At 31.6% G+C, this 15,337-nt stretch overlaps 3 protein-coding genes across 3 annotated transcripts in view; 1 reads left to right on the top strand and 2 right to left on the bottom strand.

Annotated features, from left to right (window-relative positions):
* LOC132943835 (zinc finger protein GLI3-like) overlaps positions 1–13,648 on the bottom strand; it is a 41,817-nt gene extending 28,169 nt beyond the window's left edge. The window contains 1 exon segment of the mRNA XM_061012954.1: positions 12,991–13,648. The gene's annotated coding sequence lies outside the window, so the exon portion shown is untranslated.
* Positions 4–7,471, top strand: LOC132943837 (uncharacterized). Its single transcript, XM_061012956.1, has 3 exons — positions 4–4,541; positions 6,247–6,406; positions 6,600–7,471. The coding sequence occupies exons 1-3, from the start codon at positions 4,343–4,345 to the stop codon at positions 6,961–6,963; spliced, it is 723 nt and encodes a 240-aa protein (XP_060868939.1). The 5' UTR covers positions 4–4,342; the 3' UTR covers positions 6,964–7,471.
* On the bottom strand, positions 4,562–8,753 carry LOC132943836 (uncharacterized). The gene is made up of 2 exons (XM_061012955.1): positions 7,484–8,753; positions 4,562–5,962 (listed from the first exon to the last, which is right to left on the bottom strand). Exons 1-2 carry the CDS (start codon positions 7,801–7,803, stop codon positions 5,026–5,028), a joined length of 1,257 nt encoding a protein of 418 aa, XP_060868938.1. The 5' UTR covers positions 7,804–8,753; the 3' UTR covers positions 4,562–5,025.
* Positions 13,649–15,337: the final 1,689 nt, after the last annotated feature.

Raw genomic sequence — 15,337 nt, 5'->3', positions numbered from 1 at the left:
AGAAAGACAGAAAAAAAGACATTGAAATGCGTTTCGTGGAGAGGCGTATATTATATTCAGTATTCAGTCGAAAACGTGTCGGGGTCGCGTTATTATATTATTATATTTTTTTTTCCCCGCCGGACTCTGTATACACGCTGGCACAATGCATCCGTCAGGGTCCCGTCGCGGGGGTGGACGTTATACGTGTATAGAGATGGTCTTTTATAAATACGTACCTGCGCAGCTCACTATATTATGTTATATAGCCATATAGGCAATATATATATTATATTATAGTATGTAGGTACCACGTACAACACGTCTTAAACTCATATTATATATTATATACCCGGTATAATGTGTTTGGATATTATAAAATATATAGAGTTAGGTGGGTAGGCTGCAGTTATATTATATAGGTAGAGGTAGGACATACCTTTATAGTTTATAGGTATATCGCGGTTGTAAAATAGGACGTATAATATAATAATAATATGAAATGTATACTGTACATGTGGAACTAATATAATATGCTACTAATAAAGTCATTGCCGCCGCCGACGAAAACGTAAATGTAATTAAGGCGCCATGTGCTCGCGCGATCGATTGTGGTGAATTCCTATCGCTTGTCGTTTCTTTATTTTTTCTTCTCAGTCGGAGCCATCTTCGATTTTTTTTTATTATTATTATTTATTCGAATCCGAACAATACACCGCGTCGTCTGCGTCGGTTTCTATCTGTTGTAACACAAACGCATACACACACACACACACACACACACATACACATATTATACTATTGGTCCGGATGCGCGTTTGTATTCGTTATAATATTATTATTATCATTATGCAGGTATCTATACACTACCCGGCGCGCGAGTTTTCTTTTGTTTCTTTGGCATAGTTGAAATTCGACTGCTGGCAACAATAATAATAATAATACATCTTGCGCCTATAATATATCTGTATCTCTATCACACGCACACGCACACATCTACGTACGTCCATCTCTCGGCGCGTATATCGTATAATATAATCTCGTGCTATAGGTAGACTCGTCGTCGGATAGGTCGGATATTATAATCCGCCTATAATTTGAAGCCTAGGCGTATGATTACACGGTGGGTGTTTTTCGTTTGCTATAGGTAGGTTACCTATAATATACCTTTGTGCGTGTATATTACGATGTTATATACCTCGATCTGCTGCTGCGGCGGGCTCTCTCCTTCGGGGCCGGTCGACGGAGACGATGATCGCGCGACGACGATGATGACTTTATCAGCGGTGAGAGGATGAGCAGTCGCGTTGCATGTAAGTACGCGTTTGGGCGTGTGTGTGTGTGTGTGTGCGTGTGCGTGTGTAGGTGTGTAGGTGTGTGTATGTGTGTACGCGCGCGCGCAAGGCAGTTCGTTGCACCGCCGCCGTTGTTGTTGCGTAGTAATATATATACACACAGACTCACGCACGCGCGCCAGATCGAGTGTACAAGTACAAGTTAATAAAGACATTAGCGCACACGGCCGTTGTTATGTGCATATGTGTGCGCGCGCGCGTATGTGTGTGTGTTTGTGAGTACGCGCGCGCGTTAGGGTTAGACCTTGAACATCCTCCATCGGCGCAGCCTCCACGAATTCTTGTACGTCGTACGCGCGTTTCCTCTATATTATTTAGGCGGGTACCCATCGTGTACATATATATATATAGTCTGTCCGTATTTTTTTTTTTGTTACTACCCTATTTTTTGTTCCTTATTAACGCTCGGCTCGGATCGGTATATTTTCGTATTTTTATTATATTTTTAGGATCGGTGCGCGTATCGCCGCCGTACGATACATATTATGTAATACATTATCGTAATGCATACCGCGTAGCCAGGCGTGCTGCACGTCACGCCGCAGCGCGGGGTCGAAAACAGCGATGGCATTATTCCTCGGGACGGTTACATATTTTTTTTTTTAATTTTTTTTTTCTTATAACGGTAAACGGCGGGAACTTAAAACACCATCGACCGTCATATATGCCGCGCATATAATATTATTACGATGACCGCGTTATCTTTTGAGTCTTAAATATAAGACCCTCTGCACCCTACAATAATATATTTATAATTCGTATAATCTATGCACGCGTATCGATCGCGCAATTAATACAATATCATCATGAAGGGTATTATATTATATTGTACATTGTAACCGTACGGTTGTATATTATTATTATTATATGCTGATATAGTAATGCGTGTATTATTATCGTATACAATTCGTAATAATTGGCATGATGGTTTTTTGTTTTCGGAACGATTATTATTAAGCCAATACGGCGAGCTTTTCTCGTATAAATTATTCGCATTACACACAAGCCCCGAGGGATTCCAACAAAGTATTTCACCGAACTCGTGTACTTGCGGACATTGATGACAACTTTAATTTTCTCCGCACAGACAATGTTATCAAATATACGCTAATCGGCGTATAAAACGGCGCTCTGGGCGATAATGTACTTAATAATATTAATTGCATATTAATGCGCCAACTGCGGGACGCATCGTTTACAGCGAGTGCGAAAAACACAAACCTCAATTATACTATTATTTGCGAGGGATAGACGATTGCCACCGTCGTCCTCCTCAACCCTCGGAATAAATAAAGCAGCTATCGTCACTGTTGTTTATAAAACAATAACGGTTTTCCTCTTCTATTTATTGTAAATAATTATAATATTATACGGGGCTATTGGACGCAGTCGACAGACTCGCCGCGATAACGAGGATCGTCTCAATTAGTCAATTAGCCACCATACACCTATATAATATTATACACATAACATTATATAGGTATAGTGTGTACCATGCGTTAACATCATAAACACGTTGCGTGTGCGAGTGTATAATATACAGTAATTATTGTTATAATAATTTATCGTACGCATATTAAAATATTATTATCGTATGGAAACGTTCATCGACGTGCGTGTTTGGCGGCGCGCTTTTACGAGGATTTTCTGTACAAGACGTCCCCAGACGCATGCGACGGGAGTGCGGTGTTGGTAAAAATTTGATCTAGAGTCTATAATATAGGAGATCTAGTCGACTGCGGCGGCGGCGGTGGTTACTGGTTAACCGCGCGTAAACGGTTCAAACGTTCGATATTACATTGTCCATAATATATATTGTAATATTATAAATTATAATATTATTATGCGCATAAACTGATATACCAAGACGGCTAGACGTATTTTATTATTATTATTATTATATCGTCGTCACAACTCACCGAATTAAGCATTATATTTACAAAGTATACATGGCACACTCCATGTATGTTATGTATATAAGTTAGTAGATAGTTACAATGTATATATTATGATTTAATATACGTTATTTACGTGTGCTGCACTAAATAATAGTACGCGATGATGATGATGATGATTGCGACTGTGGAAACCGCACACGCCATTATAATATTATAGTAATTAAACGAATTAATACCGACTCGCAACTAATAGTATAATAAATATATCTTTCCAGCTATAATGATAATATTACGATAAACAGCAACGGTGATATTCTTTCATATTATGTAAATCTGATGGAAATAATAACACATATGAGTGGGTAATATAATATATATTATATTATGTTATTATAATATTCCGTATATTATTATATTGTGAGATGGACATTGTCTGGGAATAAGAAGACGTAGGTATTTTACCATCCAGTGATTACTACAAGATTATCGATCTAGGCATCGGGACGAGAAATGTACATTCGTCTACGATTCACAAAATACCGCAAGTGCATGAGTGTGTAACGATTGTTGTACGACTTAGAAACTACACTCGTAATGCATTAAAATAATAATAATGTCATCTAGTCCATTTAACCGTTGCGGTATACTTTCCCGTCGATATAATATTTAAATGTCTGAGGAGATACGACGATATTATTATAAATTATGATAATAATATTCAAATCCGAGAGTGTTTTCCAGTTCATCGCGCATACCCCTATCTATACATATTATTATACGATCGTCATCAGTGAGTTGTACGACGTCAATAATCAACATCCGAAGTTGATTGGTGCGAACTAAGTACTGCTGCAGTGTAAAGGTACGGTTTCCCTTGCGCGATCGCGAACGCGATCTGCGTTCTAAGATCGCGCGTCCCGATCGCGCGACTGCTGATACAATGTAAATTAATAGCGTTGGTTTCCCCTGCGCGATCGCGGTCGGCGATCTAAATTTGTTCGCGGCGCGAACGCGAACTGACTGGTCTCCGAGCAGACAAATCGCGTTCGCACCGCGATCGATGTGTTGTTTTGATGATATTATTTAATATTAATAATATGCAACTCATTTATGATTGAACACTCGTTGACATCGGTCGTTCAAAACATGAGTTCTTCAATGGTAAAATTTACTAAGGAGCAAGACGAGATATTGGTTGAATCTGTAGCTAAACACCCCCCAATTTATAATCCCCAAAGCAAAGATTATAAAGATTTGAACATACGGGATGCAATTTGGAAAGATATAAGTTGCAACGTTGGACGAAGTGGTAAGCAAAATATTATTATAAATATTGTTTGTAAAAAGTATTAAATTTGTAGGAATATAAATAACTTTGTTTTTACATTGAAATTATAATATATTATTATAATATTACGATTATAACAAGTGTACAACAGATAATTTAACTATTTAAGTTTAAAATAAATGATTATTTTCAAGATAAGACCATGACACTGTCTATTTATGATTGAGTATTTTAGAAGTGATGAAAGCACGTGTAGGTACATCTATACAACAAGCAACAAGCTAAAAATAAATTATAATTTCTGGACATTTATTTTTATCGTGTATATTATAATATCAAAACTAATTTTAATCTCCGTGATATACATTATAATGAATTATGAATTATTTTTAAAATATTAAAATAGTAAAATAATTTTAAAAATGTAAGCATTTTTGTGTGAGACGGTTACTTATATTAAACATTGTTAAAACTAATTATTTATTTATTTAAAAAAAAACACACACTAAGTATTGGTCGAAGTATTGGTAGATGATATTCTTGAAATTTGGTGATTTTGCCACGAGACTGCACCTTCTTGAATAAAAAATTGTTTAAATTTTTCTCTAACATCAAAACCATCTGCACTCGCAAAGCCACCTCTACTACATAAAGTGCCCATCTCAATACTTTGTCCTTCGTCATATTCATAGTAAATTTTATTACCTTTTTCTAAAAACGCATCTCTCAGCATATTGTGCAAACAACATGCGACAATAACTAAATCGTCGCATACTTCTACATCAATTGCTATTGCAGTATGAAATACTCTGAAAACTTGTGCTAATAAGCCAAATGCATTTTCCGTCACCCTACGACAACGACTCAACCTGTAATTAAAAATAGTTTTTGCTCTATCTTGTTTAGCCGTAGATCTAGAGTACGGTTTCATTATATGTCTGTGAAGTCTGAATGCTTCATCGCCAACAATAACAAACGGTGTAGAATTATCAAAGCCTGGTAGTTTTTCGTCACTTGGGAAATTAAAATTGCCAGAATAAATTTGTTGGCCCATTTTTGATTTTCCAAATATGCCACTGTCTCCTTCTTTACCATAGGATCCAACATCAATGACTAAAAATTTACAATTCGCATCTACCAATGCTAATAAGACGAGTGAAAAATGTTCTTTATAGTTAAAATATAAAGAACCGGTATTTTTTGGGCACTTCATTCGAATATGTTTACCATCGATTGCGCCAATACAATTTGGAAAATTCCATCTTGTCCAAAACTCTCGAGCTTTTTCTTTCATATTTAATTTACTCGGATTAGGTATAAAATGTGTCAACAGATGCTTTTTCATAGATTTTAAGGTATTTTGTATTATAATACTAATATAGCTGTGTGATATCCGGAAAGCAAAAGATAAAGAACGGTACGTTTCTCCAGAAGCTAAAAATCTAAAAAAAAAAATAATATATATTATATGCATGTCATTATTTATTTATTTATTTGAATCAAAATACACTAATAATACAATTTTATTTTTTATTTATTTATTTATTTATTTTTTTATTTACTTATTTATTTTATTTATATTTAAATTATATAAAATATTAAAAATATATATATAAATTTTTATATAAAAATAACACGATTGTTTTTTATTAATTATGTTTTTATTATTAATCAGTATTTTAATAACTCTTGTTCGAAATCGATTACGAATATTTATTTGTACTAGATGAAGACTGCAAGAGAAGGTACAAGAATATTAAAGATGCCTATTTAAAAAATAAACGGGCAAGAATAATGAATACTGGAGCAAGTGCCTCTTCAAAACCCTCAAAATGGCATTTAGCACCATTTTTAAGTTTTTTGGATACAATACCACAAGAAAGAAAGTAAGTACCTTATTACATATGATAGAGTGATTGATTTCAAGCGCAACACTAATTATTATTTATTTCCCAAACTATTAACTTTTTTCAAAAATTTTTTTTTTTTAATTTTTTGATACATATTATTTATTAATTGTAGTTAATTTTAATTTGGCTATAATAACAAATTATTAATATTTATTATTCATTTTAACAGCACAACATCAAATATATATGATACTGATAATAATGAAGATTCTGGCTCAGACGAAGAGGAAATAAATATCACACAAGATGATATTATACTGCAGTCATTACCAGTAACGCAATGTCCTCAATCTCCGTCGACTTCAAAAGCACAAAAATCGACTAATAAAAGAAAAAATTTAAATGTCACTGAATTATTAGAAAAAAGATCCAAAGAAAGAACAGAGCTGATGACACAACTAATTGCTAAAAAAAATACGGATGAGTACGATGATGTTGATCATTTTTTCAAAAGTTTAACTCTTATCTGTCAAAAAGTTGCCACCACACTTAATTTCACAGGCGAAATTGAAAATGTTGACAATTGTGACTGACTTGGAACTTCAAGCTGCAAATAATCATGCACATAACGTCCACATCATACCTGGCAATCGCAGAGTATCATTACAGTCAAATAATTCTACTAGTAGTTCCCCATATTCTAACAACTTTACTCCATACAGTTATAGTCCACCTTCACTAGATTCACCATTATATTCAAATATTCAACAACAGTTCGGACCAGAAAATCCAACTACATTTACGCCTTTCCAGTCAGTTCAAAATATGAACAATGAATGGAACACCAATTCTCAAGAAATTTAACAATATATTTTAAAATATTATCTTATAAGGTATTTTGATTTTTTTTTTAATTAATTGTTCATAAGTCAATGAAATATATGATAAGGTAACTATTTTTATTTATTTTGATCAATAAAAAATTGATTTATTATTAACTTTGATACAAATTGTATATTAAAATAAAACAACAGTATTCCACAAATAAATTTATAAATCTGAGTTCTTATTTCATTTTACTTTATCTGTACCTATTTGAAAAATTGTACTTACCTCAATGTAACCGCCAATTTTTCTTCTGGTGATATGGGTTTCCTTATAAAAAATGTTGGATTTAATGTTAAATCATCTCTTATTAGATTCAAAATAAAATCGAACTGATTACGGTTTAATCTAAAAAATTCTCTAAACTTAATTTCATTATTTTTCAGATGGCCGTTGATAAGTATTTCATGATAACCTTCGGTACTCCTCTTTGTAAATAATGGATCATGCGGCTTTCTTTTTTCTTCCGACAAATACCGTAAGATCTCATCATCTTCTTCTTCTTCTAGCAAAAGAATTTTTAAGATTTCTTTATCGACTGTATCCATTATAATAATTTTTAAAAACGAACAGTACTCGTGCACCGTGAACTTAGCACTTCAAAATATCGAGTTCGACTGACGGACGACTGTTAAAATATAAATTATAAATCTTTGGGTCGCAACGTAGAATCGTCTAGAGCAAACCAACATGACGCGAACGCGATCTTATTTCGTAGTTCGCGTTCGCAGTTCGCGTTCGCGGTTTGCGTTCGCGATCGCGCAAGGGAAACCGTACCTTAACAGCTCGTCCGATAGACAAAGGAAAACAGCTATAGCATTTAACCGTACGACGTTAATTGTTACGTATTTGTATGCTGGAGTACCAGCTACTTAAAATGGGAATTGAATAATAATATAATATAATATTATTCTGTATATTATTATACTATTTACCTAATAACATGTACGATACAAAAAAAGAAAATAACAAAACGGTGAACCGGAGCTCTTTACAGAGACTTGCGACGGGAGCGTATATTTTATTTCCACTGGGACGACTACGACTACGACTATATTATTATTATTATAAATTATAATGTGACCATTAAAAATCTGTTAAATGGAGGGCAATAGCGGTGTTTGTTGTTTCTGTAAACAACTATATTAATCCCGTTCTGGGTCCTAATCTCTTGTAAGCTAAAAAGGTTCGACCAGTTAAGAGGCTATATAATAATATTACAATACATCGTTTAAGTATATTTTTATAATTCACTTTTATTTAAGGTTTACAAAATTTACGCTCGGCTTGTATAGGGTGGCGTCTTGTCAGATATTTTATGTCCGTTTTACCTGACATTATGTATCTATATCTCCTATGGAGTCAGAAGATTTAATTTGATTGATCAGATTTATTTTCCGTCTATTTCTTCACTGGGTAGTCATTTTTTATATACCTATATAGATGAAGTAGATTCATATAGATTCCATATTAAATATCGAGTATTTACTTTGTAAAGAGCTTTTAAACAATAAATCTTATTATTAGGTACTTTATATTTTATTGGCTTCTTACTAGCTACTTATACTAAAAACTATTATAATATATACTAATATAATATTATATACAGTATAGTTGATTTTCAAACATTCATTCTACTTTTGTTGGTATACCTATTTAATGTATTATAATATATTATGATATGTATTAATAATAAATAAAATGGAAATAAAAATAGTAAATAATATATGAGTTTGATTGCAAGATACAATATAAAATTATAGCAAACGTTGAAAACTGTTGAGCAAAACTATATAGTAGCACTCCGGAGAAAAAGGGTAATGATACTTACATTAAAGTGTCAAAACACAAAATCTAATCCTTAAAATTCAAGATAAGAAGTAAGAAATATTTCATATACCTACCTAGGTACCTATTATGTTTTTAATGCATCAATACATTTCCGTATATAATGCTTTAAATCCAATGAAAAAGATGTTCATGGAAGTTAAGGATTATAGTTGTATAAAGGAATAAAATACTGAGAAGTATATTAAGGGTAAAATATATCATTGTATTTAGGCCATGACAGAACACAAAGATCCAACCCCTCAAACCTATTTCAGGTAAAATATTGTTCTGGACAAAAGAAAAGGATGATAGAAATAATAATAATGGTATATAATAAAAACATTTTCTTTTCCAAACAATTCAAAATCAGAAGTTCCAATTTGTATTTATTTATGTTATAGGCGCGTACAGGCGAGAATATTATTATTATACTGAATGTCGTGAAATTTTGGGTAGCATACGTGGGTAGCTTTATTCAAGTGTGTGCGTGTAAAATAGTTTAAAATTATTAAAAATCAGAAACTATTTTTTCAATTGTAGTTAGAAGAACAAAATCACGCGTAAACGACCTTTTTTATATCTTGAAAAATCCGCTTATACGCCAAAATGTGGTTACATAAAATATTTGTATAAAAACATTCGATTAAAACGAGGAAATTTAATATTTTAAAAAAAATAAACGGCTCGATTAAACTAGTATAGTGTTTCGAACGTCGTTCCGTGAAAATGACGAATGGACGATATTTGAGTGAGCCGATGCGGTCAATAATTTAAACAAGTCTGCTAAAAACAAAATAATCACTAGTATAATATCGATATAGATGATCATAAAGACAACACAATATATTTTAATTCCAATTTCCGACGATCCGAACAGGCAATATTTAACGACTGATTCAAAGAATCGATGAAAATCGTTATTAATTTGTAATGCTAAACGGGCGAATTTGAACGGATGTATAATATTATTTTATGATACGTGTACAAATTATACATCTTGAAACGTGAACAGGCATTGTTGCAAAAACAGTAGGACGTATTAAAAACGATTTTTAATGAAAACATTAAAATATAGGTACATATATATCTATAAATTATAATATTTAATATTGGGACACTGATAAATTCAATGTTAATGTGTTATATCCATATAATAATTGTAAAATTATAAACTCGCGTGGTTTTTATTCTGAAAAAAATATCACACCAAATTTCGAATCTCAGAGTTAATATTTAAAATATCATACAAAAACTGCGATTTTTAGACACGTTTTAAAAATTGAACATTAGGCCATCGTTAAACCTTATAAAATGCACATTCGTATCAACGAGGAATGATCGGGCGAGGGAGGATTATAGTCGCTTGGCTTATAATATTATTCAGTATGTCTGTTTAACAGTGAAAACTGAAAATATTTAATTTGAAAATACGTCAAAATATATAAATATTTAAAAAATAAAATTACATTGTGTTGACGTTGACGTTGTATATCTACATGAGATCGTGTGGGTGAACGTTGGAAATTATAATAACCGTCGTCTAGAGACATTATACTATTATTATTATAGTACCTATGTACCTTCTTATGTTTATTGAAACTACTGCAGAATATGACCGTAAACTAATGGTTAATTGCACGTTATTGTTTTCAAGCATAAAAAAAGAAAAGAGTATACGTTGTCTACATAGTTTTAAATGCATTATCCAACATTCAACACAAATATTCAATAGGTAGGTATATTATACAATGAATGATCATCTATTTTCGTTACCTATATATTTTAATATTAATTAGGTAAAATATTTATTACTAAAACTACTGATATTTTAACACAAAATATTAATTACTTGATAGTTAGGTACCTATACTACTATAGTGAATGCGAGACGTTAACGAAAATGTAATTACACTCCGATATCATAGGTTTTAATTTAAAATAAAAAGAATTAATTTTATGAAACTCCATTAGGTACCTATAATTGTTTTCCTATAAAACATTATATAATAGTACGTTACTAATTAATTGATTTTTCGATTCAGGCGTTACATTATAATAAAACTACAATTTTTTTTTTTGATAGATCTACGTTGATTAATGAAATAGCGCGTGTGCAACAGATTATAATATAATTTATTCTACAGAGTATAATGTAAATCGTCTGAAATATTGATACGTTCATTATAACATAAACTATAGTTTTCAATTTTCTTATAACCCGGTAAAACCATTAGAAATGTATCCATTAATCAACAGTGTTTTATACGGGTAAATTGCATGTAAATTATACGTTTGACATGTTTGTTAATATTTTTAATCGATCAAAAACATCATGTGGTCAAATAAGCGTTAATAAACAATTGAGACATGGAGGTATATTAAATATAATGGCATTATATTATTGTGATGTAGCCTGTAGTATAATTTCTCGTTTGAGCGCAAAAAAATATTATCGACCAAACTAATAATAAGTAGAGTTTATTAATACTACAGTAATTGCTTTTTTTTTTTATTTAATATACTTCAATAAAACTGTACTACGACAAATAAAATTAGTCATAAGTCATAACAGTTAAGGCATTTGATACCAAATAAAAAATATAAGATTCAAACCTAACCAAAATCGTCAACCAACAATGTTTCCGTATATAATATAATCTATTAGATAATGAAAAAATAAAGAATAATAATTTATATAAACGAAACAATATTGTGAAATTGCAATAACAAACTGTAGAAATATATAATTCAGTTTGTATAACATTTATGTGCGAAATTCAAAAATAATTTTCAGTAATATTATTCTTTGTCAATGATGATTATTTAGGCCATTTAGGGCAGTGCAATTGTAGATTAATGCATTTTAGCTCATTGTAAAACGTAGTTTTCGTTGTACAAAGTTTAAATTGTATGACAATGAATAATTTTGAAACTTATTTGCATATTTTGACATTTTTAATTTTTGAGGCAAGGTTTTTGTCTTTTTTAGCATTTTTTCTTTATTATTACATTTTATATTATTTTATTTTTAACAATATCAGTAAATTAACAGTTTGCTCACATTTTATGAATGTAGTTTCATTTTACGCAGGCTGTTAATTAATTATTAAAATATATAAATATTACCTATATAAATAAATAAAAAAATTGTAGAATTTGTAAGCATCTACCTAAATACCTAAACTAAATGTGTTTTATTGTTGATTAAATATTAATATAATATTTTATTTTCAATGAGACAGAACCTTTTTCTATTCTTAACATTTTAATTTTTAGGCAGTTTTTAAAAATATTGAATGCATATTTATTGAAGTTTGAAGTACATAATTAAACTGAATTTTTTGTTTTGATTTTAAACGCATTTTTCAATGGTTTTGTGGTTAGCAATTAACAGCCGTAAGATGATTAAAAAGTTAAAAGTTGTTTTATGTTTAAATTTGTAAAAATAAAAATATCAACAGTCATTATTTTTACAATTATTATTATTATTTTTGTAATTCAAAAGCATCGGGTACTCCGCCGATCGTTATATTATCATAATATAGTTGTTAAATTTTTAAAATAAAAGGTCAATAAAAAAATAATATTTTTGGAAATGCGAAATGTGATGTTTACAGATTCTTTTAGTTCAGCCGATGACAAAATAATTCAGCGTTATTAGCATTGTTTAAATTATTTCACCACACTTAAAATTTATTATATAGCGACGGATAAAGGTAATAATATATAATATAATATATCTATCATATTTGAACGCTCAAAGTCTTATAACTGTTATGATAAACCGCCGTCTGATGAACTACTTCACATTAGGATTGCACGTGTGTATCGTGCGTTGACACAATAATAATTTTATAATAAGCAATAAAATTATGAACAAATAAATATCGCTCGACAGTACTCACCGATTATTCCAAAGGCGATGTGTATTATAAAGGTTCAGTCCATACAGGGTGAAGAAAGCGTTCTGCAGATGGTAAAATCACTGATCATAACATATTTTCAAAACACGGTCCCGAGAATAATATAAATTAAATAGTATCACATAAAGTAGAACGTTTAGTAAGTACAACGCACTTGATCACTATAATATTATCGTAGTTATAGGCACGTAAAGCGGCGCACTCGTTCGCGGACGACACAAAATATTATAATATAACAAAAATAAATCACTGTGCGCGAAACTAAAAAAAAAAATGAAATGAAATTTAAATAAACAGTAATGCACCTGCCAGAGAATCGTGTAAAAAATCCGTCGAATCCTTTAGGACGCGCCGGAAACGTCGCGCGGGACGGCGTCGAGATTTACAATTATTATAATACAATAATTAAGAGATAAAAATATGAATAATTACAATGCAATGCAATGCAATACAATATTATTATTTATTAATATTATATTATTATTATTATTATCGACGTGGTCGGCGGCGGACCAACGATATTAAAATAATATTGAAGAGATAATACGGACACGCACACGACGAAAAAACGGAAATAGCACAATCACACACACACACGCCCGTACCGTAACGATCATCAGCCGAGATCCGAGTGCAGTCTCGACCGCCGCCGAACATCCCGGCAACACGAGCGCCGCCGCAGCCCCTCCTCCTCCGAAACGGGATGACTGTAGGAGCGCACGTTGCCCGCCGCCACCGCCGCCGCCGGTTGACAGCTCCATAACGACTCATTTAACTCCCGGCTCTCCGATAGAACGTCGACGGGTCGCCCATTATAATATTATGTACTATATAAGCGCGCGTTGTTGTTATACAGTGCCTACTATATACACCGTCCACCGCAACACGGTATTAATAAATTAATATACAGAGTGATTCGCGCTTTTTTAATATTCTTTCTTCGATAACGCTGCTGCTGTCGTTCGAAATCTGATTATCGGCACTTTCAAATATTGCGGACCGTGCTGTATAACATATTTTGACATAATATATTTCTAGATTTTTGTGTACTACTCGAGCAGATAATGCATGTCATACCCACCTATGTGGTCTTGGGCAGATAGAAACTTAATGGGAAATTTAAATGGGAATGTTTTATATACTGTCAATTGTTTAGCGGATAATTTTTCTGAACATGTTGACGCGTCAAAATCTAAATTCGAACGAGTGGTTTTCGAGTTATTTTACTTTGTGAAGGTACTGAAACATAATAGGTCCATGAAATTAAGGCTGAAAGACATAGAGGCTATGGTGGTTAGAAAACTTTATTAATCTATTTGTATATCTACAATTTGTAAAAATGGTCCAAGTGTGATATAAATACCAGGCACAATATTACATCCGTTTTATATTTTTGTAAAACCAATTTTAAGGACTATTATCCTATTAGTACATGCATTGTAATAAATGAAAAACTACTAGTTTAAATTTTGAATTAGATAGGTACATCAAAATTTATAAAAATAATTATTCAATAAATAATTTACAGTAAAAAAGGTGGGTTCTCATCTGAAAAACAGAAGTTTACCACATGATACCCCTTAAATAGAACCAACAATTTCAAGAATTTTATAAAATGGTAGATTTTAAAAATACCAAAAATAAGAATTTTAAAGGAATTAAAATGGGGGCAAGCATCTTTTATGAACCTGCATCCTGTTATGAGTGTATAATATGACTAGCTGTATTAGCTGACTTCACCCGGGTTAAAATGAATCCATCTTTCTATTGTTTTCCTTGTTGCTTTAATTGCAATAATATATAATACAAACACATTAATTACAGTGATTAATTGAATGATTTTCCACTTCCTGATTCTGGACACATTTTATGATATGTAAACACAAAAAACTGGAGACAGATTCAACTAATGATTAAAACCAATATATAAATCCAGTATCATTAAGATTGATATTTGTCTTTATGTATTGATATCGAATATAATGTCCAGAATTAAAAAAGCAAGTAGGTATAATCATTGCAAATTGTGTTCATAAGTATTTATTTTTTTTTAAATATATTTGTAAACATTTATATATGTCTTATTTCTACTAATTATAATAGTAACATAATCTGTAACCAGTGGCAAAATATTTTTGATTTTCGTGAGCCAAAACTAAATTCGTGTTTGAGCCGTTCTATACCAACCTATAGGGATTGAAAAAAATCAGCTGTTTACACTCTACAGACTAGAAGTCTCAAGGAATCTATAGACATAACTTTTATTGATAACTACTGATTAATTGCCGAGTCTTTAGAGGACAAACAAACAAAGAAACATTAATTTTTA

This window comes from Metopolophium dirhodum, chromosome 4, assembly GCF_019925205.1.
Source record: "Metopolophium dirhodum isolate CAU chromosome 4, ASM1992520v1, whole genome shotgun sequence".
Lineage (NCBI taxonomy): Eukaryota > Metazoa > Arthropoda > Insecta > Hemiptera > Aphididae > Metopolophium > Metopolophium dirhodum.
This window is presented reverse-complemented; position numbering and strand designations above follow the sequence as displayed.